A 23,171-nucleotide genomic window follows, 5' to 3' on the forward strand; every position below is an offset into this window, starting at 1 on the left:
ATTTATCATTTAAAATTAATTATTTACGGGATATGTTTATGACACACTAAAAGTTATATTGTCACACATTGACGATAATCTATTCTGTCTTACTGAGAGGTGTCTCACCCCAATAACTTTAATATTTCAGGAAATAAGCCTAGAGAGCTCTAGGGTAGGGCTTAGATATTGTAGTTCAGAGTAAGTAATGGTGAGACATGGATATGTTTTGTGTATCATGGGATGTATCATGGATTTTGGGGATTTATGTATGTAATTATGGTGACATTAGAAATCTGGCATTGTATTTGGGGTATATATGCATGCTTCCGTTATGTTGTTTAATATGAGTTATGGGCAAGTGTCCTGGTACCCTACTTTGGGTACAAGTCGGTATAGTTATGGTATCATAGATTATGTTTGGAGAATAGCACTTCGAACCCCACCGGGTTCGGGGCGCTATAATACTATTGAGTAATGTAGATCTTTTGTGTGTTTATCTCTCAAAAATTTATTTTGTAACTTTCTCAATTTCTTTGATTTCACTTATGAGTGGTTAATGACAAGTTCATTTTACACGAGCATTGTGTTGTGGAGGATAAGAGTAACTCTTACTTGTGGAATGTGTAGTCAACATCCTTATTACTTAAGTTATGGTTTTTTGATAACAAAATTAATTGAAAAACAGTATTTATTCCATAAGACTTGACTACTAAGTTAGAACCATAAGTATCCACATATTTGGATGAGTACAAATGGATGAGACTTGTCGTAATCTTGTCACTAAAGCATGACTTCTGTCACATATTAGGCAGATTAAGTGTGATACCCCATGGAAGAAAAGTTTAAAAGGATTAGATGTTACTACCCATATCAACAAGGTGCACCTTTCTTTTCGAGAGTCTTCTCTTGAGAACTTCATGGTTAAGTGTGCTTGGCTTGAAGCAATCTTGGGATGGGTGACCTTCTGGGAAGTTTTCTCATTAAATGTGAGTAAGGAAAAAACACACTGAAAAGGACACGTGTTGGTCTATGGGGCCAGTCATTAGTCTGATAAGGCCCGCCCCCTATGGTCTAGTCCAGGTGGAGGAAAAGAGACGCAATGCACCCTAACAAACCCAAATCGGGAAGTTACAAAATGGTATCAGAGCATTTACTCAGTCGGAAGTGTGATGAGATTCACATTGCCTGAGTTTGGAAATGTGGGTTTACAATGAGGACGTTGCGTTATATAAGTGGGGGAGAATGTGATATCTCGTGGAAGAAAGACTTAAAAGGATTAGATATTACAATTCATATCAACAAGGTGCACCTTTCTTTTCGGGATCCTTCCCTTAAGACTTCCATGGTTAAGCGTGCTTGACTTGGAGCAATCTTGGGATGGGTGACCTCTTGGAAATTTTTCTCAAGAAGTGTGTGAATGAGGACAAAACACACTGAAAAGGACACGTGTTGGTTTGTGGGGCCAATCATTAGTCCGATAAGGCCCGCTCCCTTGTCGTCTGGTATAGGTGGAAGAGAAGAAATGCAGTGCTCCCTGGAAGACCCGGGTTGGGGCATTACATTAAGATAAATCCATCCCAAATTTAGGATAAGACTTTCTACTCAATATTTGACTTCTTGACAGTTGTAGAAAGTGTAGTACGCATAGAAATACTGAAGTTTAGTTATGAGAAATATCATTTTCAGGGTATTGAACGGGGAATCCTGCGGGTGCAGGGTGTTGGATTGATTGTTTTAGGGGCTTTTTCAGGAATCAGGTAAGGGAATAAACTAAACTAGTTGATTTATGAAAATTATAAGTAAAATGGTATGACATTTGATTTCATGAAAATATATGTACATAAATAAATAAATATATATATATATATATATATATATATGTGAGTATTATGTTGGGAATACTGCTGAAAATGATGATATGTTCCGGATATATATATAATACCCATTTTGTGAGTAGATTTATAATGAATTACCGTTTTCTGGGAACATGATAATATTATGGATTTTTATAATGGAAAACCAGCGCACGGACCGAGAGTTTTATATATTTTGCCGGCATATGAGCCGAGCTATAGATATGTTTTGCCGGCGTACGGGCCGAACTATGGATATGTTTTGCCGGCATACGGGCCGAGCTATGGATATGATTCGCCGGCATACGGGCCGATGATTTTTATGATGTATATAAATATGCAAAATGATGTGATGATATAGATTTGACAATTAATAGCATAAAATATCCATGTATCACAGTTTGATTATATGTTATGTGTTATCAGAACCTGGTTGACTTGGTCTAAACTAGCACTTGTACGGTTCCGTTGCTTTGTGTTCATGATCATCATGATATTGTGTTAACGTTGCTGTACGAAGTAGCGTGAGGACGGATAGTCGATGTGATTTTAAGAAGTGTGAGCGCCTCTAGTGTACGGACCAGGTCTGGCAAACCCATTGGACTTACAGATTGTACTATTGACTTGGTAGTGGTCGATCAACCATTGTTAGGTCCCGCCTTCGGGCCACACAACTTAGTTATGTGGGGGTAATACATGACAACAGTCAGCTAACCTACTGGGGTTGTTTTCTTATTATTATTTATGAAATGGATTATGCTTAAAGAAATCATGTATGTTCTGCTATGGTATGATTATACATATTTTCCCCAAAATGAAACATACAGTTTTACTAGTTATGCTTATGTATATGATTATATGTATAACACATAAATGCTCATGTTACTACACACTAGTATTAGTTTATTTCCCTTACTAAGAAGTGTCTCACCCCAAAATTTCATAAACATTTCAGGAGCCCTGGATAGAAGAGCGGATAAAGCTCCGCTGAGATAGATATGACTGGTCTGCCCTTTCTGAAGGGTATGTATTTTGTGATAGGGTCAGATGGATTTTTGTAGAAAAGTGACCCTAGGACTCTTTTGGGTAGTTTATATATGTAAATTTAATGGATGTAGTAATTCTGGTATGGTGATGAATGGTATTGGGTTATGAAATTATGATTTTATGTTTCCTACTGCTTAGGCTTCCGTACTATGTTTCTGATATATCCTTGGTACCCACGGGTTCAGGTGGACTATGATCTGTTGAATTTGTTATTGTGATTTTTATTATATTATGGAAAATATATATATATATATATATATAAATTAAGCAGGTCATTACAATAATTATGTAAGAAATGAAAGATATATTTTCAGCATATAAATATTAAATGTGGGTTGACTTATTTTATAGGGAATATATATGAATTTTACTGCTAAATAGTGTGACATGAGTAAATAGGAATGCTGTATGGAAATATGTTATATGTATGAGATGCATGATATACATGAAATGAACTTAGTATGAAAATGTTATATGAAATATGCTGCATGTGAGTGTTAACGCAATCATGTAAAATAGTTGAAAGATGTTGGGTAAAATAGTTCAAAAATATTGGATAAAATAGTTAAAAGATGTTGGGTAAAACAACTCAAAGATGTTGGGTAAAACAGTTGAAAAATGTTGGGTAAAACAGCTAAAAGATGGTGGGTATGTTATGAAATGAAATGAAAATGGAAATGAATGAAACAGAAATGAAATATGAGATGTGAACAATATAAAATGGGAAAGAGCCACGTAAAGTGAAATGAAATGAAATGTAAAAGATAAAAACATAAACAGTTAAGAAATGTAGAATAATGTAATGTACTACGGTATTATCTGTATTTATGTTAGTAGAACATGTTACGTTTGAGTGAGGCAAACTCTTCGCCCGAGGGCTTGCTGAGAAAGACGAGTGCCCTGGTTGTATTAGGTGTAGCAGTATGTTGCACAACGTGTTAGGATAGAGGAAAACTACTTGTATGTGTAGGTAGATTTCTCCATTCTTAGGAGCCTTCGCTGGTAAACTTTTGCATGAACTGTGTGAGTACGAAATTAATCTATCACTTGAGGGCTTACTAAGTAAGGTGAGTGCCCTGATATATTTCAATTGTGATCTTTGGGTTGCCTAATGTATCATAGCAGAGGGGTGCTACTTGTATGAGCGGGTAATCATCCCTATCCTTAGGTAATTTCGTGGGTAAAATACCTTATTTGTGTTTGAATAGGATCAGAAAATGATTTTAGAAATTATGTTAATAATTTGCAAATGATGAATAATATGTTATATATACACCTCATGTTGGCCACACACTATTTTAATATATTGTTTATTCCCTTATTGAGACGTGTTTCACCCGAATATGAACTTATCTTTTTCAGGACCTCCACGAGATCGAGCTTAGAGAGCTCGAATTAGATATAACATTTTTGGATTATAAGAAGAAAAATGGTATAATTTTGATAATACTTTGAGATGTAAAAATTTTATGTTTTATGTTTTATGTTTTAAGTCTTCTGAGAAATTGATGGTTGTGAATACTGGAAGTGTAGGTTATGTTTGAAGATATGTATATATGTGAATATAGGTGGATGCATGATTTATTATATTGTGTAGATAGATTTAGAAAACTCTAGTATTATATTTGTTGGAAGATTATAATTATGTTTTCCTCTGCGTATTTATTAATGGAATATCAGGTACAAGAAGTGAATTATGTGGCATCCGGGTCCCACAAAGCGGGTTCGGGGGGCCACGAGGCATGGTCTATTCAGGTTTAACGCATCAAATCAGATTTTCGGGTTCGGGGCGTTACACATAGCATTAAGGTAAATCTCAGCATCAAGTACCTATGACAGATAATTTCTTCTAGAAATATCAAGGGCAACAAATTCGAGTTTTGCGAGGTTTGATATCATAAAGTTACTTTAAAAATAAATAAAAATTCAAAGTTAGGTAAATATTAAATGGAAATATTATTCTCACATATACCCCAACATAAAAATATTTAAGGACACGTACTCAAGATAAGAGATATAATTAACATATAAATATAGTTTGACGAAAAACTAAAATTATATAGATAACAAATGTTAAAGGGAACAAGATTCTTACCTTAAAATAATACTAACAAAACTTCCTATACTATTAGAGACTTAATCGTGCTGATAACGTATTGTAAATTAAAAGAGGAATACAAAAAAAAAAAATTTTGGAATTATAAAAATTTCACAGTCTAATTTTTCAGGAACTAAATGTTCTTAATCGTCTTATTATCTCATTTTGTTGTAAAATATGTCCTTATATAGACAAATACATTAACATCCAAAAGATTAATCATATAATGAACAATTATGTGAGCATATCAAAAATTGTAGAGTCATTCATTTTACAACAATTTCATAATTTTTCCAGGCCATTACAACAACATATATTTTAGTTAATTTGTTATTTATTAATAAAAATTATAGTTTTAGTGGGATAAATTTCATAAGTTATTGAAGTTTTAAAATTTTTTTATTCAAATTAATTCAAATCCCGATTCAAGCCTTACGTTTTCTCTGAATTTAACCAAAAATGAAATACAAAGGGAAAAATGGATTTCAATTGCGAAAGCGAGAGGATCCAGGGGTCTATAATTTTTGATTTCTCGTACTCATTTGTTGTGTTCGTACACAAGAAATCGGATTCATTGATGCATCTCTGATCTGAGACTCGATCCCTCCGAGACTCCTTCCATGGCCGGCGCCGCCTCGGCGCTCTTCCTTCTCGACATCAAAGGCCGTGTTCTGATTTGTCGCGATTACCGCGGCGATGTATCACCACTTCAGGCCGAGCGCTTCTTCACCAAGTTCATCGAGAAAGAGGTTCCTGTTTCTCTCTCTCCGTTCTTTAAGCTTGTATATAGATTGAATTTTGTTGGAAAATTACACATTTTTTGATATTTGAACATGCGATTTTGTTATTTAGAAGTGAAATGTTGTTTTATTTCGCAGCTTGTACAACTCATTTTTGTTGGTTTGCAAACCTGACGTTTGTACAATTTAACCTTACTTTTGTATAATTTTAACTCTAGAGTCCATTGAGTCATGGATGCTCATCAATGGTTATTTATAATCTCTGGTTCAGGGTGATACAGAGTCTCAAGATCCAGTGGTTTACGACAAGGGCGTGAGCTACATGTTTATACAACACAACAATGTCTACCTGATGATAGCATCCAGGCAGAACTGCAATGCTGCCAGCCTTCTTCTTTTCCTACATCGTGTAGTAGACGTGAGAAATTTGAAAAATAAGATATTCAGGTAATTAATTACTTCAAATGCTTTTATCTAATTTACTTTTTTTTTTTTTTGGTAGGTTTTCAAGCATTACTTTGAGGAGTTGGAAGAGGAATCATTAAGGGATAATTTTGTGGTAGTGGTAAGAGGAGTACTCGGTGTATGCTTTTTATCATAGAATCCTTTGATTTGATATATAATCCATTTATAGGTGAATGGAAACTTATATACAAGCATTCATATGTCATGAAAACAAGATGTAGTTTTGTTCTTTGGATGACATCAAACTGATGTGTGGTGCATTTGCAGTATGAGTTACTTGATGAAATGATGGACTTTGGTTACCCACAATATACAGAAGCGCAGATTCTTAGTGAGTTTATCAAAACTGATGCTTACAGGATGGAAGTCACGCAGCGTCCTCCCATGGCTGTGACAAATGCAGTATCTTGGCGTAGTGAAGGAATACAGTACAGGAAAAATGAAGTAAGTTTATATGCTAGACTAGTACTTGTTATTTTTTATAGATTAAGCCACAGTGGATGGCTTATGGAAGTGCTTTTGATGCTTTATTAGGTGTTCTTGGATGTGGTGGAAAGTGTCAATATGCTTGTTAACAGCAATGGGCAAATAGTCCGTTCTGATGTTGTTGGGGCATTGAAGATGAGAACATATTTAAGGTATGTTGTGTATCCTTTCTATTTGGAAACTTCTACTTCGTAATCAGTTGGTGATCTGTTGCTATAAAGAGTTTAATAATTGATCCAGTTTTGGCTTCCGAAAAAAAAAGAAAGAGAATAGTGCTTCAAAAATGCTGATTAAATGCACAACAAACACTTGTTTAAATTACACTTATTTGTTCTTGTACTGTAGTTTTTCTTGTGGGCCATTTGGAACAATTTTTCTGGAATTTTAGCAAGTAGTTGGTTTTCCTTCATCCGTAATGTAAAGTTAGAGAATCGTATCCAGAGTTTTCTTCATAGCTTTATCTATATTATACACCGCCAACCCTACAATACTCCCATAACAAGGCCTATTGCCCCCCCTGAGAATCCCCATTGTAGATGACGCATTGTTCCAAATCATCCTCTTGACCACTCACAGCAAATAAGATGATTCTGCACTTTCTCAACCCCTTATTTGCATAGAAACATCCATTAACTGTCATAATTCCCTTTTTCTGCATATTACCGATGCAATACTGATTTTCTAGAGAAAAAATAGTTGAAATTAAATGAAAAAAAGAAAAAAAGAGTAATTAATTGGAAAACAAAGGAAAATTAAGGGAAAGGGAAACTAGGCAAAAACAAAGTTAAGGTTCTCAATTCCAATAAGGCAAGCTATTCCAAAGGTTACATGAGGGAGCCTTCATGTAGGCTTCTCTTCTAAAAATCCATATAAAAAAACAAGTATATTGCTAAAACAAGTATAGGAAGCAATATAAAATTCCTAAAAACCAAAAATTACATGATAAAGTCTGACCAATAAAAGGCTGAATTACGCCTATGCCTATGTCATGTATGAATACATGGAGAGAGAGAGAGAGAGAGAGAGAGAAAGAGAGTGAGAGAGAGATCCAAATGAAAAACAAGTACAAGAAGCAATAAAATTCCTAAAAACCAAAAATTACATGATCAAATCTGACCAATAAAAGGCTGAATTAGGCCTATGCCTATGTCATAAATGAATACAGAGAGAGAGAGAGAGAGAGAGAGAGAGAGAGAGAGAGAGAGAGAGAGAGAGAGAGAGCGAGCGAGCGCAAGCTATTCCAAAAGTTACATGTGAAGTCTTCATGTAGGCTTCTCTTCTAAAATCAAAATAAAAAAAAAACAAGTATATGAAGCAATATAAAATTCCTAAAAGCCAAAAATTACATGATAAAATCTAACCAATAAAAGCTTGAATTACTCCTATGCCTATGCCTATATCATATACGAATATGCAGAGAGAGAGAGAGAGAGAGAGAGAGAGAGAGAGAGAGAGAGAGTTGAGCTTTCTTCATTTGGAAATTTGTGTTTTCATATTGCATTGTTCCTTTCATCAGTGACTTCAAAGTTGATCATTGGAGTGGTGCAGTTTATTCATTGACTCACTTCTGGCATTAAATAGATTCATTCCGTAGACTTTGAAACTTTGGGAAAGGCATGGTTTCAAACTTTGGGAATTGTGAGTTGTGCTATTTTCTCCGTAGTTCAATCTTGATTCTATGATGTGGCTTTCTGCTTTTCTTTGCATTTGTTTCTTAGCAATTTAAAAAAAAAATAAAAAATCCTGCATTCCTGTAGCTATTATGCTTTTAAATTGCGGTAACGGGTAGTGTAACGTAATAGTAACAAGTGTAACAGGAAGTGGGAGTAGCGGATGTTACATAACGGGAAATGGGTGTAAAAGTCGTGAATTTTTCAAGCATGCACAACCTTGTGCATATTAGTGTATTTTCATGTTTTAAACTTCTAACCTTTTTTAGAAAGAGTTTTAGTATATTTTGAATCTTTTAGTTTAACTAAGTCGTTTGGTAAGGGAAAGAAGTTTACGTTTGTTTTAAACCACCATTGACAGAAAAATTGTGTGTGCGCGCGTTTATACTTCTCATTGTTCTTATGTGTGATAAATTCTTATATGTGCTAACTTAATTAATAAAACAAAATACATTATACACTCCATTAATCTATTTAAGAAATAAGACATATGAATAATGCAAATATACAATAACGAGAAAAGAAAGAAGGTTGATGTTGAAAAATATAGAACATAAATATCAAATTGCTAATATTGTCAAAATAAAATATTTTCCCAACAAGTTATTATTTTCAAATTGTTAAATAATGCATCTCTTGTGAGTATTTTAAAAAAATAGTAAATTTTGTATCATTATTATCTTTATTATAATCTTTTCCCCCTCTTGCCGCATAGTATATTGAGAACGATTTATGGAAGAAGGGGGGGGGGGGGGGGACAAAAGTGAGAAGAAAAAACAAAAAATAAATTAAATTTTTTGGCATAATAGTCCTGCAGCGGTTATTTAACGGATATAGCGGCCTTTACGTGATAGTAGCGGTCCATAACGGCCGCTACAGCTGTGAATTTTCTCCCACCAATTTTGCTGTGTATAACGGTATTGGGAACCCAAAAAACCATTATGTAATGGCGTTATGTAACGGTCGCGGCCATTATTTAAAACCATGGTAGCTATTAGAAAATTTCCTAACCCAGCTGCACCCACTTGAAAATTGGGACCTTGTTTCGTCCTTATTGTGAGCATCAGTGATGGGGAACCTTATCAATACTTGAGCTGTCATGAGTCAGGTATCCACAAACCTTGTCGTCTTGCCTTTATTTTCTTCCATCATGACCATGAGAAACTTGAAAGATGCCCATTTTTCCATGAAAAATAAAATAGAGACTGTTAAGAATAACCAAATCCTTCTTCAAGAAACTGTTGCTCTGCTTTGCGATTCAGTTAACCAACTCCATCAGACCATCATTGAATTTCACAAAAGAGAGGCTATCTCCTGCACTGTGATGCCAACTCTCATAGGTCATTGAACATCAATTTCCTTGTGTGAAAAGCAGATAGGACAATGACCTAGAGAAGAGATTCAGGTAGATCCCCAAGATACCCATGCTTTTAGTCATCCCAATTTCTTTTTTGCCTTTGGCTGTTACCGGCTGGTGATGCTTGGCCCAACCCTTGGTGTTCATTCAATCAAATCTTTAATGCGAGCCCAAACTGATTACTATCTTTGGAAAGGAAGTTCCTTTTCACTGGTTCTTGAAAGCCCCGCTTCTCCCATATTTATTACCCATCTCATTCTATACAGGTTGTAAGACCTTTTGGTGTAGTCTATTCTGCGCTTCGGTTCCTAACATAGATGCATCACATGTTTGATCCCATGCCAGGGAATTTTAGGAACCATCATGTTGAACAAATGGAGCCTTCAGTTGGTTCTCCTTCAAGGTTACTATACCTAGAGTCCTTCCTAAGGACGTGGTTGAGTCAATAGATGATGAATTTTCCCATGATGAAGTTGTAGATTCAAGGTTTTCCTGTTTTGTTTTTATTAAGATTTAAGCATGCATATTGTGTAAACATTACTATGGCATAGAGCAAGTGAATGCATTTTAGGCCTATAAAATGTTTAGAAATATTAACCCTATTGTAGCCATAACCTCTAGATAAAGGCACACATACTCCCCACATGAGCACTGATGTATATTGTTGGCAGTTACCCCTTTTGAATTTTGTAAGGAATTTGATAATAATGGAAAAATAGCAGAAATTTTGTTCATAATATAACTTTTGCCTAATTGATGAAAATTTATTAATATTCTAAAATATAAAAATGTATGGTTTTACTTACTAGAGGCCAAGGACAACTAAGGAATTTGGTAATAATACAAAAATAGCAGAAATTTTGTTCAGAAATCAGAATATAACTTTTGCCTGATTGATGAAAATGTATCAATATTCTAAAATATAAAACTGTATGGTTTTACTAACTAGAGTCCAAGGACAACTATCTAACATAGAAGGACTTAGTAAGATTAGTTGATTAATTTTGTGCATTTAAAATGTATGGTTTTGCTAATATTAGTAATATATTACTTGTATGGTTTTACCAACCAGAACCTAAGGACAACAAATGTGGGTTTATAATTGATTAGTCCATATAAGGCGATCTAAAATGTGAGTTTTAAGTGATTTATCCATTTGTTGTGCTTGTGCTAGTCTTTATCAAAGTCTTTTGTCTCTGGAAAATATTCATATTAGTGATAGTATGTGAAGTATTTTGAAATGTTCCTTTACTTGTTAATTTATTGTAAAAAATTTGGTTTTCCAACCTACAATATATTGGTTGAGTTTGGATTGGTACTTCTATGATGCAATATATATTCCATAGGTTGAGTTTGGATTGCTATTTCTCTGTTATCGAATCAAATGCTAAAAATAAACTTTATTGTTGAGTTTTTTTCAAGATGTAGTGAATTATTTGAGGTCTTTGGAGTTTGGATCAAAACCGTTGTTGAACTATGAAGTTCCAAACATTGAAGCCTATGGCACCTTATATTATGGGAAAAACAGATCTCCTTGTTCTTAAGTGGGAGGGTAGAAGGAAAATTACAATTAAATCATACGACTATTTGCTCCACAAAAGCGAGAGAGAGTAGATGGAAAACTTGGCTGTCTTGGAAAGGCATTTGGAAATCTAATGCCCTTTCAAAAGTTTTTTTTTTTTTTTTTGGCTTGGAAAGAAGTATGAGATAGATTTCTTACCCTGAGTAACCTAAAGCAGAGAGGTCTTTTTGTGGTCAACAAGTCTTTCCTTTACAAATAAGATGAAGAAACAACAAATCATCTTTTACTTCACTTGAATGAATAAAATGTGTCTCTACCTTGTATACGCAATGCTATGAAATAGCTGGGTTGTTGCTGAAGGTTTTGGTAAAGAATTAAAAGCTTGAAGAGGTTTGGTTTGTGGAAGAAAGGATAAGGATATTTGGGACACTGTCTCCCTTGCTTTCTTTTGGTTGATATGGAAGGATGAGTGCATAAAAGAAAAGGAAAATCTCTGGAAAATATCAAATCTGTTTTGGTTTTTACCTTGCACTTATGGCTGAGAGGAGATATTGCAAAAAATTTGATTCCTTCACAAATTTTGTAGCAAACATGTCTTGTTTTTTTTATTTTTGTTTCAGCTGTAGTCAAATGACGACTCCGCATAGAAAATCGTTAGCTATTCAATACTGTAATTTACTCTATATATAATATGGTGAAAACTTGTTAATCATTTGATTAGACATTTCACTACAGGAAGTGCACCAGCTCTGAATTATGTTTACTTTATGAATGATTGTGATAGTCTGATTAATTTGGTCTTTAAAGAACAATGAAAACCTAAAGCCCTTTGTTGTTCTTAATTGGAAGCTTTCCAAAATTTCAGTTATATTGTTTTACGTTATTTATTTATTTACTTTTTATTTGTGTGGGTGCACCAGGGGGGGGGTAAGGGCTAGATAAAGTGGGCATAGAAAAGGTAAACTTGTATCACTTTGAGTTCTCTCCCTCTATTCTTCAAACATTAGCTTATTTTCGTCCTTGTGATATGGGATATTCCTAGATGAGTGGCCGTCACTGCACACAGAAGCTTGTTTCATAGCCCTTTTGTTGCAGATTAAGTCGGTCATGTGTTTACCTTTTCAAGGATAAAAATAATTGTGCTTTCATCCTTTGCAGTGGAATGCCCGAGTGTAAGCTTGGCCTAAATGATAGAATACTGCTGGAGGCTCAAGGTCGATCAACTAAAGGAAAAACAATTGATCTGGAAGATATCAAGTTTCATCAGTATATGTCCTTCGCTAGATTTTTTCCTTGTTAACTTTAGCCAGTCCTTTACTATTGACTGCAGATATTTCACACATCCCAAGTTTTGCATGTTCTGGTGGAGTGACAATAGCTTCATGTTTGGATTAATGTTTGCCCCTTCTTTCCTTATTCATGCTTAGGTGTGTACGTTTGGCTCGATTTGAAAATGACCGGACAATATCCTTCATACCTCCTGATGGGTCATTTGACTTAATGACATATAGACTCAGTACGCAGGTTCGCTTCATTTTCTCTTTGCCATTTATAGATTAGTGTAGTTTCTTTCCATGTTGCATATATTGTTTTTCCTTGGTTGGAAAAAGAAATTCAAATTTGTAATGCATTGCAGTTAGGCATCTTACTGAGTTGCTACCTCAGTCACTGTCAATTCTTTCATTTGATTAAGTTAAACTCATCTAAGCTCAATATTTTAAGCTTTCAGGTGAAACCTCTCATTTGGGTGGAAGCTCAAGTGGAAAGACATTCAAGAAGTCGCGTTGAGATGACTGTAAAAGCCCGGAGCCAGTTTAAGGAGCGTAGGTAAAATTTAGAACTTTTATTCTTTGAACATTTGAATTAATGCTGTATTTAAAAAGTTTGAAAAAAATAAACATTTAGATATTTAAAAGAAAATTTTTTAGGTGATAAAAGAAAATGTATTTGGAAATATTCAAACCTAAAAGAAGAGAAAAACCTAACAAAGAACAAAAGAAGAAAAATCTTACAAAAACTAAATAAGAAAACCCCTTTCCAAACCCTTCCCATCATAATGGATGCAAGTTTCTCATAGATGCTGACGTTTCTTCACCTTTCTTTCTCCATCATCCAATCGAGCTTCTTTTCCTCTGGGATCAGACAACAACAAGCGCATCTTGTCCACTAGTTGAGCTTGTATATCCTTCCCATGGATCGTCGTCATAGGGGTATGCAAAATCTCATCCATACACTGACTTCTCTCCTCTTTATCCAATCCATCTTCCTCAAAAACAGGAACAACCTCCAAACCTTTAAGCGGAGAAGTTAGCACTTGAGAGATGTCACCAACTAAATCAGATGAATCAGAAACATACCCAAATAGTTGGCAAAGCTCATCCAAAGAGCCACCATCACATGAAAAATTGCTATCAAACTTGTTCTCATTCTCTGAAGCATCACCCCTTTTTTCTTTTAATCATCAAAGAGGAAATAATATTAGCAAGGCATCCAGGGGATGCCAACCTGTGGTACAAAACATCAACCACTCTGTAGAGTGTCGCAAACATCAGGGATTACATAATGATCATTAACAATTTTCCCACTGAGCCAGTTGGAGACAGCAGCAGTCCATTGGTCTTTGCAAGTCTAAAGCGAACTATTTGAATCTTTGGAGGCCCTCGTATTTCTTTCTTTTCAAGCTTCCCAAAATATGGTGAGCGGGATGAGGTCCAAAGCCTTTCGCTTCTCCTTGGTGGCTCTGATGCCTTTCCAAAGCCCAAATCTCCTTTCCAGTTGAATTTTCTGTAACCAAATGCTGCCGAGCCAAGGAAAAGGCCAAATTCCACTAGGTTCCTTGTCCAGGGGCAGTGGAGAAAAATGTGGTTGATTGATTCTGTATCAGCCATACAAAGAAAACACCTATTTGTGACTGTAGGCCCTCTTTTTTTGCAGATTGTCGAGGGTTAGAATATTTCCATGAACGGACTCCTAAGCCAAAAAAAGCAACCTTTGAAGGGGCTGCCATCCTCCAAATGTGAATCCAAGGGGACTTCTTGCAATTTGTTCCCAACGATGAGAACTTCTTGTAGAAAGATTTAACGGTGAAAACACCATTTTTGTCTAAAGCCCATTTTGGTCCTTTGGGAATGTCTTGGTGACGGAATTGTAGAGAAATCTGTAAAAGTCAGAAAGTGCGTGAAGTTCCCAATCTACCACGTTCCTTGTAAAATGAATGTCCTAGAAAATTCCCTGATTAGTGATTTGGAGATGATGATAAGGGCTAAACATTGGCTCCATTCCCCACTTGGAATGTCACAAATTGTAAAAAAAAAATCATCCCATCCTTTCCTAATGAATTTCCATACTCCCACTCCATAGGGACCTCTTGCCCTTATTTAGAAATAGTAATATCCCTCTAGAAGTGGTCTTTCTCTTTTGTGAACCACCATAATCACTTTGAAAGGAGGGCTTTATTTAAAGTGAGGAGGAATTTCAACCCCAAACCCTAAACAAATAGGTTGTTTGACCACTCCCCATCTAACAAGGTGATATTTAAACTTCTCCCCTAAGCTTCCTCAAATAAATCTTCTTTGAATTCTCTCCAATTTCCTAGCGATTGAGGTTGGTAAGGGAAGGAGGGACATGAAGTAAATTGGAAGATTCGTCAAAGTGCTCTTGATAAGGGTGAGTCTGCTTCTTTTTGATAAGAAATTTCGTTTTCGTTCTACCAATAACTTTTCAATATTAGGATCCTAGACTCATTTATCTTTGAATTTGGCTCCAAGGGGGAGACCGAGGTAATTAATGGGAAGGTTCCCGTCTTGCAACCCAAAATACCAGCAAGGAGGGTCCCCTCAATGCTCTCCCCATTGGAATAAGCTCACTTTTACCAAGGTTCACTTTGAGGCCTGAGATGGCCTCTGACCCTAACATACTGTGTTGGAGGTGATATGAAGGGGTTCATCTTCACAAAAAATTATAGTATCATCGGCTAAAAGAAGATGAGAAACTTCTGTAAGCCTTTTATTTTTGCCCACCTTGAAACGTCTAAAGATCCCTCCTTTAGTAGAGCATTCGTTAGCATGAGGCTAAGCACCTCCCATGGTTCGAAATCGCGGTTGCGGGTAACGTCGCGTAACAGTTGCGGGACGCGGGTGTTACGTTACGAGAAGCGGGTGTAACGGTTGTGATTTTTTTTCACACATGCACAACCATGCCAAAATCGAAAAATAAGCATGAAATCCATTAATACATGATTTTTAATGAATTTTGAAGGCTTTCATTCAACCCACAAATTTTTTTTAATCGGCATTAAGATTTTTATATTAATTTTAGTGCGCTGTTTACTAAAAAAAGCATATTTTTTTTTTAGTTTACATTACTTTAATGAGTAAAAAGATGTAGAAATGTAAATAAAATGAAGAATCAATTAATTAAAGACATAAAGTTACCAAAAATGAGTCAATAGACTCAATACTCAATGTACACATACATGAATTTAAAAAGTGGTTGATATCAAATATCAATAAATAGTTGAAAATACATGAATACAATATTACAAATTTATAACATAACACATGTCACCACCAAAAGGAATGATGTGGAGAGTCTTTATAATTTGCATCTGTATCTCGAGATTGGGATTGAAAATTATCTCCCCATCCTTGTGGAAATACATAGCTGAATAAACCCAAGTTTGCGTCATTTCGTTGTTGCTCTTGAAGATGTACTGGTGGTGAAAATCCAACTGATATAGGAGGTGCATAATCTCTTCTTTGACCATATCCTGAATAATGTTCATAAGTTGGGGCTGGGACTGGGGCTGGGGCTGGCTCTGGGTAGTGTGTAGAAGAAGACTCACTAGATCCTGAGATCCCTGATCCACTAGGATAAAAACGTGAGTCACGAGATGCATAATGTGGATATGTTGGATTAGATCCATATGATTGTGATGATGAACCGAAGTTGCCAAAACTACGAACCACACCATATGAATCTTTAACAGAATCACTAGGGTCACCACGAGCACTCTTCCTGGGTTGTGAAGATTGGTTCCCTGAAGGAATACCCAAGTCATAATTTTCAGGTATATCATGTAGTCCATAACGATTAGAAGGATATATATCCCTTACAAATGATGTCCCTGTGTCATATCCATAATCATATTCTACATTGCTACCACCACCACCACCACTACCACCCCTCCAACCCTAGCTCTAGCACCATTATTACCATCATCATCACTTGGTGGGCTCAAACCAAGATTGTCATCACTTTGTGTATGTTTAGGGCTTGAACTTGAATCATCATGCACGTTTATTGGTGGTTGATCACCTCCTTCTGCAGTACTACCAACTTCTTCATTTAACCAATTTGAATTGTCCTGACCGTCGAGAAGTGGCGTCTCTCTCTTTTCTAACCATTGACTCAAATGATCATCTTCTTCGAAAATGTAGTCCAAATTGATAGGATTGAAACCATTTTCAATTTCCCATTGGCTTCTTCTCATTGTATGTCTTAACTTAATTTCATATTGTAATGTACGAAAACAAGTTTTTGTAGTCTCATGTACTTTAATCTATTTCTTGTTTCCGTATGGATGAGGCTAAAGGTGCTTCAATTACACTCACAGTTCGAAGTTGATGTGGTCTGGTTAAGAACTCTGATTGCTATTCTTTGGAGCTTAGGAGCACACAAGCCATAATGAATCCACCATTCGGCTGTATGAATAATTAAAGAGAGTTTTATGTTAGTATAATGTATTTTTCAAAAGTCAAATTTGAACATAAAGAGAGAAAATAGAGCCATTCATCCATTATTTAGCTACATAGCCTATATTTACGAGGATTTGTTTGTTTCACTGCCCTTTGAGCCAACGGAGTTCCAAACGTCTCCTGCCTATCTCGATATAGCAACAACTAAAAAAGGATGATTGTGAAATATAATTAATTAATTAGATGTATTAATAATTATTCTAGAAAGTATCACAGAATACTGGAATAATTCATTATTCAATTTAATAGAACCACTTACTTGATTAATAGCCTGAATTTGAGTATCTATATCGAGTACCAACTTGGTTATCACTTTTTTAACCCCATCCATGACTTCTCGATCAACTTCATTAGAGAGTGGGGCACCATAAAGAAATTATGGGTTCAAAAAATCTTACAATTAAATTTATAAACATATTAATCAATATTTTTTTAATGCAACTATGCATAATTTAAAAGTTAAATAATATCAAATTGTATTTGATTTACACTTACCAGCAGCGTGCAAATATTAGTGCAATTGAAAACTCCACCAGTTGTCAATAATTTTCCAATAGTCTTTGTAGAACCGACAATCTTTTTGAATGGCCAATTTCGCCTTATCAATTGCCTCGTATATGAAACTCATGGTTGGTTTTTCATTACCATCAACCAATTTAAGAACTTTCACTAAGGGTTCATGCACTTTAATTATTTCGGAGGCCTTTTGCCAAAACTCTTTGCCGAAGATAATCTTTTTCGAATCATATGCTGGGCCTGATTTTGCCATCCCAAACCTTGAGTTTTTCCAAGCATCAGATGTAAACATTTCCCTTAATGCTTGTTTATGCCGGACAATAGTCTCCAAAGCAACGAAATTGGTGGCAAATCGAGTGATGGCAGGGCGAAGTAACTCTCTATTATTTGTGAATTTCTTCATGAAACTCACTGTTTATGTGTGGTTGTAAATAAAGGAGGTTATTGTTCTTGCATCTTCTAAGACCTTCTTCACATTACTTTTCTTACCAATATCTTCAAGAATAAGGTCTATGCAATGAGTTGCACATGCTGTCCGATAGAGATTGAGTCTCTTCTGTATTAATAATTTTCCTCCTGCCTTCATTGCAACTTTATTATCAGTCATTACTTGGACAACATTCTCCTCTCCAATTTCTTCAATCACCTCGTCCATTAATCTGAAATGAAATTATAGATTCTATAATTAGTACTATTTAATTAAAACATACAAATTCATAATACTATTTGCATATACAATTAAAATTAGAAAATTACTTGAAATAATATTCAACTGTTCTGCTTGGCACATCAAAGACATCAACTGATTTATGAAATACGGTGCCTCTATCGCAATAAACTAAAAAGTTTATAATGTGTTTTCTAGTCGGTCCTGACCAACTATCACACATAAGGGTTACACAGCTCTCCTTACAAATTTGAGCAAAAGAAGCTATATAGTTTTTCATTTCTTGATATTCTTGCTCCAAATAAATTTTAGATACCTCATAGGGTGATGGACCCTTCACCCCCTTTTGAACTTCTGCAGCAATATCAAGCATAGGCTGCATAAATGGAGAGTCAGCTACATTTGTTGGAATCTGATTATAAATTAGGAATTTTCCAATTGCTTTTCCTAATTTACTTCTTAAACATTTCAGTAATTTAGTGTCGATTTTTGGTTGTTTTGCACTCTTACTTTTTTTTTTAAAATAGGATCCATTGCCTTTAGTCTAGCTTCAGGGGCATTGGGATTTATCCATTGTCGTCTACTACCTCCAGTTTCTCGACCACTACAAGATCGAACTCCTGCTCTATTGAAACCACTGGCAGCACCACTGCCAGAGCCACCTTCCTCTTCAAAAATATTACCCCCTCCAGTTGTTCTTGCTTGAAATTTGTCTCTTTTCCCATTGTTGCTGTGATCGTATGCTTTCTTGTTGAGCAAATCTCACACTTTCTTCTTCCGAGTCTTCTTTATCGCTCAAATTCTCAAAATCTCCTCTAATTTGGGCTTCTGTTTCATCTTGCCTTTTTTGTTGATCTCTTTTCTTCTTTGCATACTGTTGTAGATGTTTCATCATTTGTTCTCTTACTTCTGTGGTCACATTTGAGCATCTAGCTACTTGACCCTTTTTATGTGCCAAGTGTTGTTTCAAGCGTGTAATGCCTCCTTTAATTATCTTCCTGCATAATTTGCACATAATAACATGTCTATTACTGTCCACTGCAGTACCAAAATGCCATCCAATATCCTCACTAGGAAAGTTCTCATTTCCTCTCCCACGTGGCATCTTGATAGACTTGATTTGATGATCTCTACACAAAACATAGAGAAAATACAAATTTACAACGTTTATAAAAAAATGACAGGTATAATATAATTAGTAATTTAGTAAATATTAAATAGTAAGTACTAAATAGTCCTTCTAATTTTAAATACTTATTATGTAAAAATAAAATATAATATTTGATTAAAAATAATAAGTAATGTTTATTTAAAATATTTAAATAAAAAAATTATAAAATATTAGATATTTTATTTATTAGTAAAATAAGAGTGTTTATGCATATATTTAAGGGATGTGTTCTCTTGTTGAAAGGATTTCAATAAATACATATTTTCAAAGTGTGTAAATAATTACAAAAAAATATATTCCTTTTTCTTTAAAAAGATATTTTCATTATTTTTTATAACTTGATTTTATTTTCATTTATAACTATAAGAAATTGACATTGTAATTTTAAAGGTGAAAAAGACTTTTGCTCTACTTTCATATACATCACTAATAGAAATCCATACAATACAAATGGACTATTTAATTTTTTAAGCATTTTCTCAGTATATGAATTAAAATAAATTTTTTTTGTAGAAATTTTAGTAGTAAAAATCAAAATTATTAATTTATTAACTATTAAGTTAAATTTTTGTTTATTAAGTTATCAATTTTTACTTTATTTGATAACTAAACAAAAAATAGATCATGTAAAGATTTTTTTTACCTAATTTCAAATTTAAGGTCAAAATGATGTTTTAAAACTTAAAAAATATTAAGAAAAAAGAAATATGTGATGGAACTAGATTTTCATAATTACTTTTCAAAAAAATAAGACAATTAAAATATTCATAAATTAAGAAAAAATTATTTTACATATAATTAATATTGATTTCTAATTTTTTACTCTATTAAATTACTTTTTTTTTTTTTAATTCAATTTAACATACATGATACAAGTTACAATTATAAAAAAAATATAATTTTTTTAAGAAAAATATAATGAAAAGTTTAAGCGGCCGTGGGTGGGTGTTGACTGATTGACTCTTAATTAAAACTTTTCTCATACGCTAGAGAGGGGAGAAGTTGAGTCTTGAGAGTTGAGAGTGGAGTGCGCAAAGAGTCTGAGGCCGAGAGAGGAGCCTCGAAGGAATCGAAGCACGAAGGCCGATGACTCCAAGCTCCGAAGTCGAAATTGAAGGGCTGGCTGGTGGTGAGTGGCGACGATTGGCGGAGGGAGCTGCTGAAGGGCTATCAACGACTTGCAGAGGTGGCGGAGATGTTGCAGGGCTGTCGCTGGTGACTCGCGAAGCTACTGCAAGTCTGCAACTCCTGCAAAGCTGCGAATGCGACGGCTTGAGGGCATAGATGAGTAGATTTGCTGATTCGATCTCACTCTCAGGCTTCGAAGAAGTGAAACCTTCTTATTCAGCTTTGTCCAACAAAAGTTCAAGGAGTCAAGGTGCGATTTTTCCTCTTTGAATGTTAGATTGAATGGCGGGTGGTTGGGAGAGGGGGAAAGCAACGAAAAGCGTGGAGGGATTCAGGAATATTGGCAAGCTGTTGGCCAGTATCGTTACGAATTGTAACGTTGGGTAACAACCGTTACGGACTGTTACGGCGACGTATGGCCGTTACGATTTTGAATTTTTTCCGCTCTGCAATATCAGCCTGTATCGGTTTCGGAGCCTTCAATTTCCGTTACGTAACGGCCATTACATAGCGTAACGGCCATTATTTAAAACCATGGCACCTTCATAACCAAAATAAACAGAAAGGGGGACAAGGGATCTCCTTGTCTCAAGCCTCTCGAGGAGCGAAAGAAATGAGAAAAGCAGCCATTTATGAGCACCAAGAAGCTTGGGGTTTTGATGCATTGAGCAATACAACTACACCACAGCTCCCCAAAGCCCATTTTCCTAAGGAGATAAAAGAAGGAAGTTCCAGTTGACATGATCAAATGCTTTCTCCACATCTAGTTTGCACACTGTCCCCTTTTTTCCCTCCTTCAGATAAGCATCCACTACCTCATTAGCAATAAGGGCAGTATCTATAATCTGTCTTCCATCCACAAAAGCATGCTGATACTGACCAATGATTGCTGGTATTGGTTTTTTGAACCTCTTAGCTAGTACTTTGGCAATGACTTTATAAATGCTTCGCACCAAGCTAATGGGGCGAAAATCCTTGGTGTTTAGCAGCCCCAACTCTCTTTGGAACAAGAGTGACAAAAGTGGTATTTATACAATTGCAGAATTTTCCTGATCTATGAAACTCCTCAAACACATTTAACCTGTCGTGCTTGAGGAGGCTCTAGTTAGCTTGAAAGAAAGCCAAGGAGAAACCATCCCATCCAGACGATTTATTCCCATTGCAATTTTTAATAGCTTGGATGACTTCTGCTTCTTCAAAGGGTCTCTCAAGCCACCCTGCAGTAAAAGAACTGAGAGATCTCAAATTGATGCCATTCACTATAGGTTTCCAAGTCTTGGGTTCAGTGTAGAGTCTTTATAAAAATCAAAAATACCTTTTCTGTAACCCTCTTCCCTAGTTAAGGTGATTTCCCCAATTTCATTGTTGGATAAGTTGTTACTTCTATAATGAGCATTTGCTGTCCGATGAAAGAATTTTGTATTACGGTCCCCTCTTTGAGCCATAAAACTTTGGATTTCTGTCTCCAAGATATCTCTTCAAGATTGATAACCTTGTTCAATTCCTTTTTAACCATAGTGTCATGGACCCCCAATTTAGACTCAGCTAAGGGGCCGTGCGACACTCGTTACGGCTCTCCCTTAACAGAGTCAGCCAATAATCACCCGTTCAAACCTGCAAAAGTGAGCATCACATAAGTCTTGACAGCCACTCATAATCATGAAATATCAATATAGACTCCGATGGATCAGGAAGGTAAGAGACATACATGCTCAATGATAAAATAAAGACTACTTATTTTATTCAAGTAAGAGAACACTATACAAGCCATGACACAAGTAATTTGATATTCATTTACAAATCCCCGGAGAATGCATGTAAAAGCCATCTCTCTCGCCCATTAAATCCCCATTACATTGTTACCCACTAACATTCTCCCCCACTCATTCTATCGACAACCTCGTCGAGTTGTTGTAAAGAGTCTCCAATCTTTAGGATTTGCTATTGTTGTCTTGAAGTTTGTAAATTCTTGGATTTTCTATGTGAGATGTTGGAAGTCTTCTATTTTGTCACCATCGTTCTTCTCCTAACCAAGTGTTGTTGTTGACGACCTTCATCATTTTCGATTCTATCTGCAAGGATCTTCACTACGTCTCTAGCTACTATCTTCATTTATAGAAGGGTTGGGCTCTTGCACTTCTATCTGTATTTATCTTTTTCGTTGACATGGGGCTTTCCAAGAACCAGGTCTCCAGCTTCAAACTGTCATGGTCATGTAGGCTTTCAAGCAAATTTCCATCCTCACAAATTTGACTGTTTATTTGTCACCATCTCAACAAGACATGATTAGTTGCAACATATTTCACAAAAATTACTGCAAAAGCTATACATCTAATAGGAAACATAATTTCAAAAAAAGCTGCTAGTATTTTTCCCCCATTCCACTCGCTACTTGGGCTTTTGAGGGCTCCCCAAAAGCCTTAGGGCGCCCACCGTACACTTTTTTCTCCCAAATAAGTGTTCAAGACTTCTATGCCCTCTTGGATTGTTTTCAAGGCATTCAAGGCCTTCCACTCAGGGCATTTTGCTTCGGGATGGGGCCTTATGCACATAAAAAAAGCAAGTGGCGGTCAATGCACCCCATTCCTTGCATTGTTGTCATTCCATTCTCTCGTTGTTCGGGGTCCCTTATCACTCAAGAAGCTATTAGATCCCTTGTTACTCCCCCTGTCTGAAGATCTATACACCTGGGAAGATCTTTGTTCATGATTGT

At 35.5% G+C, this 23,171-nt stretch overlaps 1 protein-coding gene across 2 annotated transcripts in view; it reads left to right on the forward strand.

Moving 5' to 3' along the window:
* The first annotated feature begins 5,369 nt into the window (after positions 1-5,369).
* The window catches only part of LOC131146082 (AP-1 complex subunit mu-2-like), a 44,296-nt gene continuing 26,494 nt past the window's right edge, over positions 5,370-23,171 (forward strand). For both annotated transcript variants that reach the window (XM_058095376.1, XM_058095375.1), the window contains exons 1-8: positions 5,370-5,729; positions 5,992-6,138; positions 6,223-6,285; positions 6,453-6,629; positions 6,720-6,823; positions 12,379-12,486; positions 12,648-12,744; positions 12,950-13,047. In XM_058095376.1, the coding sequence (XP_057951359.1) occupies positions 5,601-5,729; positions 5,992-6,138; positions 6,223-6,285; positions 6,453-6,629; positions 6,720-6,823; positions 12,379-12,486; positions 12,648-12,744; positions 12,950-13,047 (923 nt within the window). In that variant the 5' untranslated portion in view covers positions 5,370-5,600. The remainder of the gene's footprint in view (positions 5,730-5,991; positions 6,139-6,222; positions 6,286-6,452; positions 6,630-6,719; positions 6,824-12,378; positions 12,487-12,647; positions 12,745-12,949; positions 13,048-23,171) is intronic.

The sequence above is a fragment of the Malania oleifera genome, chromosome 13, assembly GCF_029873635.1.
Source record: "Malania oleifera isolate guangnan ecotype guangnan chromosome 13, ASM2987363v1, whole genome shotgun sequence".
NCBI lineage: Eukaryota > Viridiplantae > Streptophyta > Magnoliopsida > Santalales > Ximeniaceae > Malania > Malania oleifera.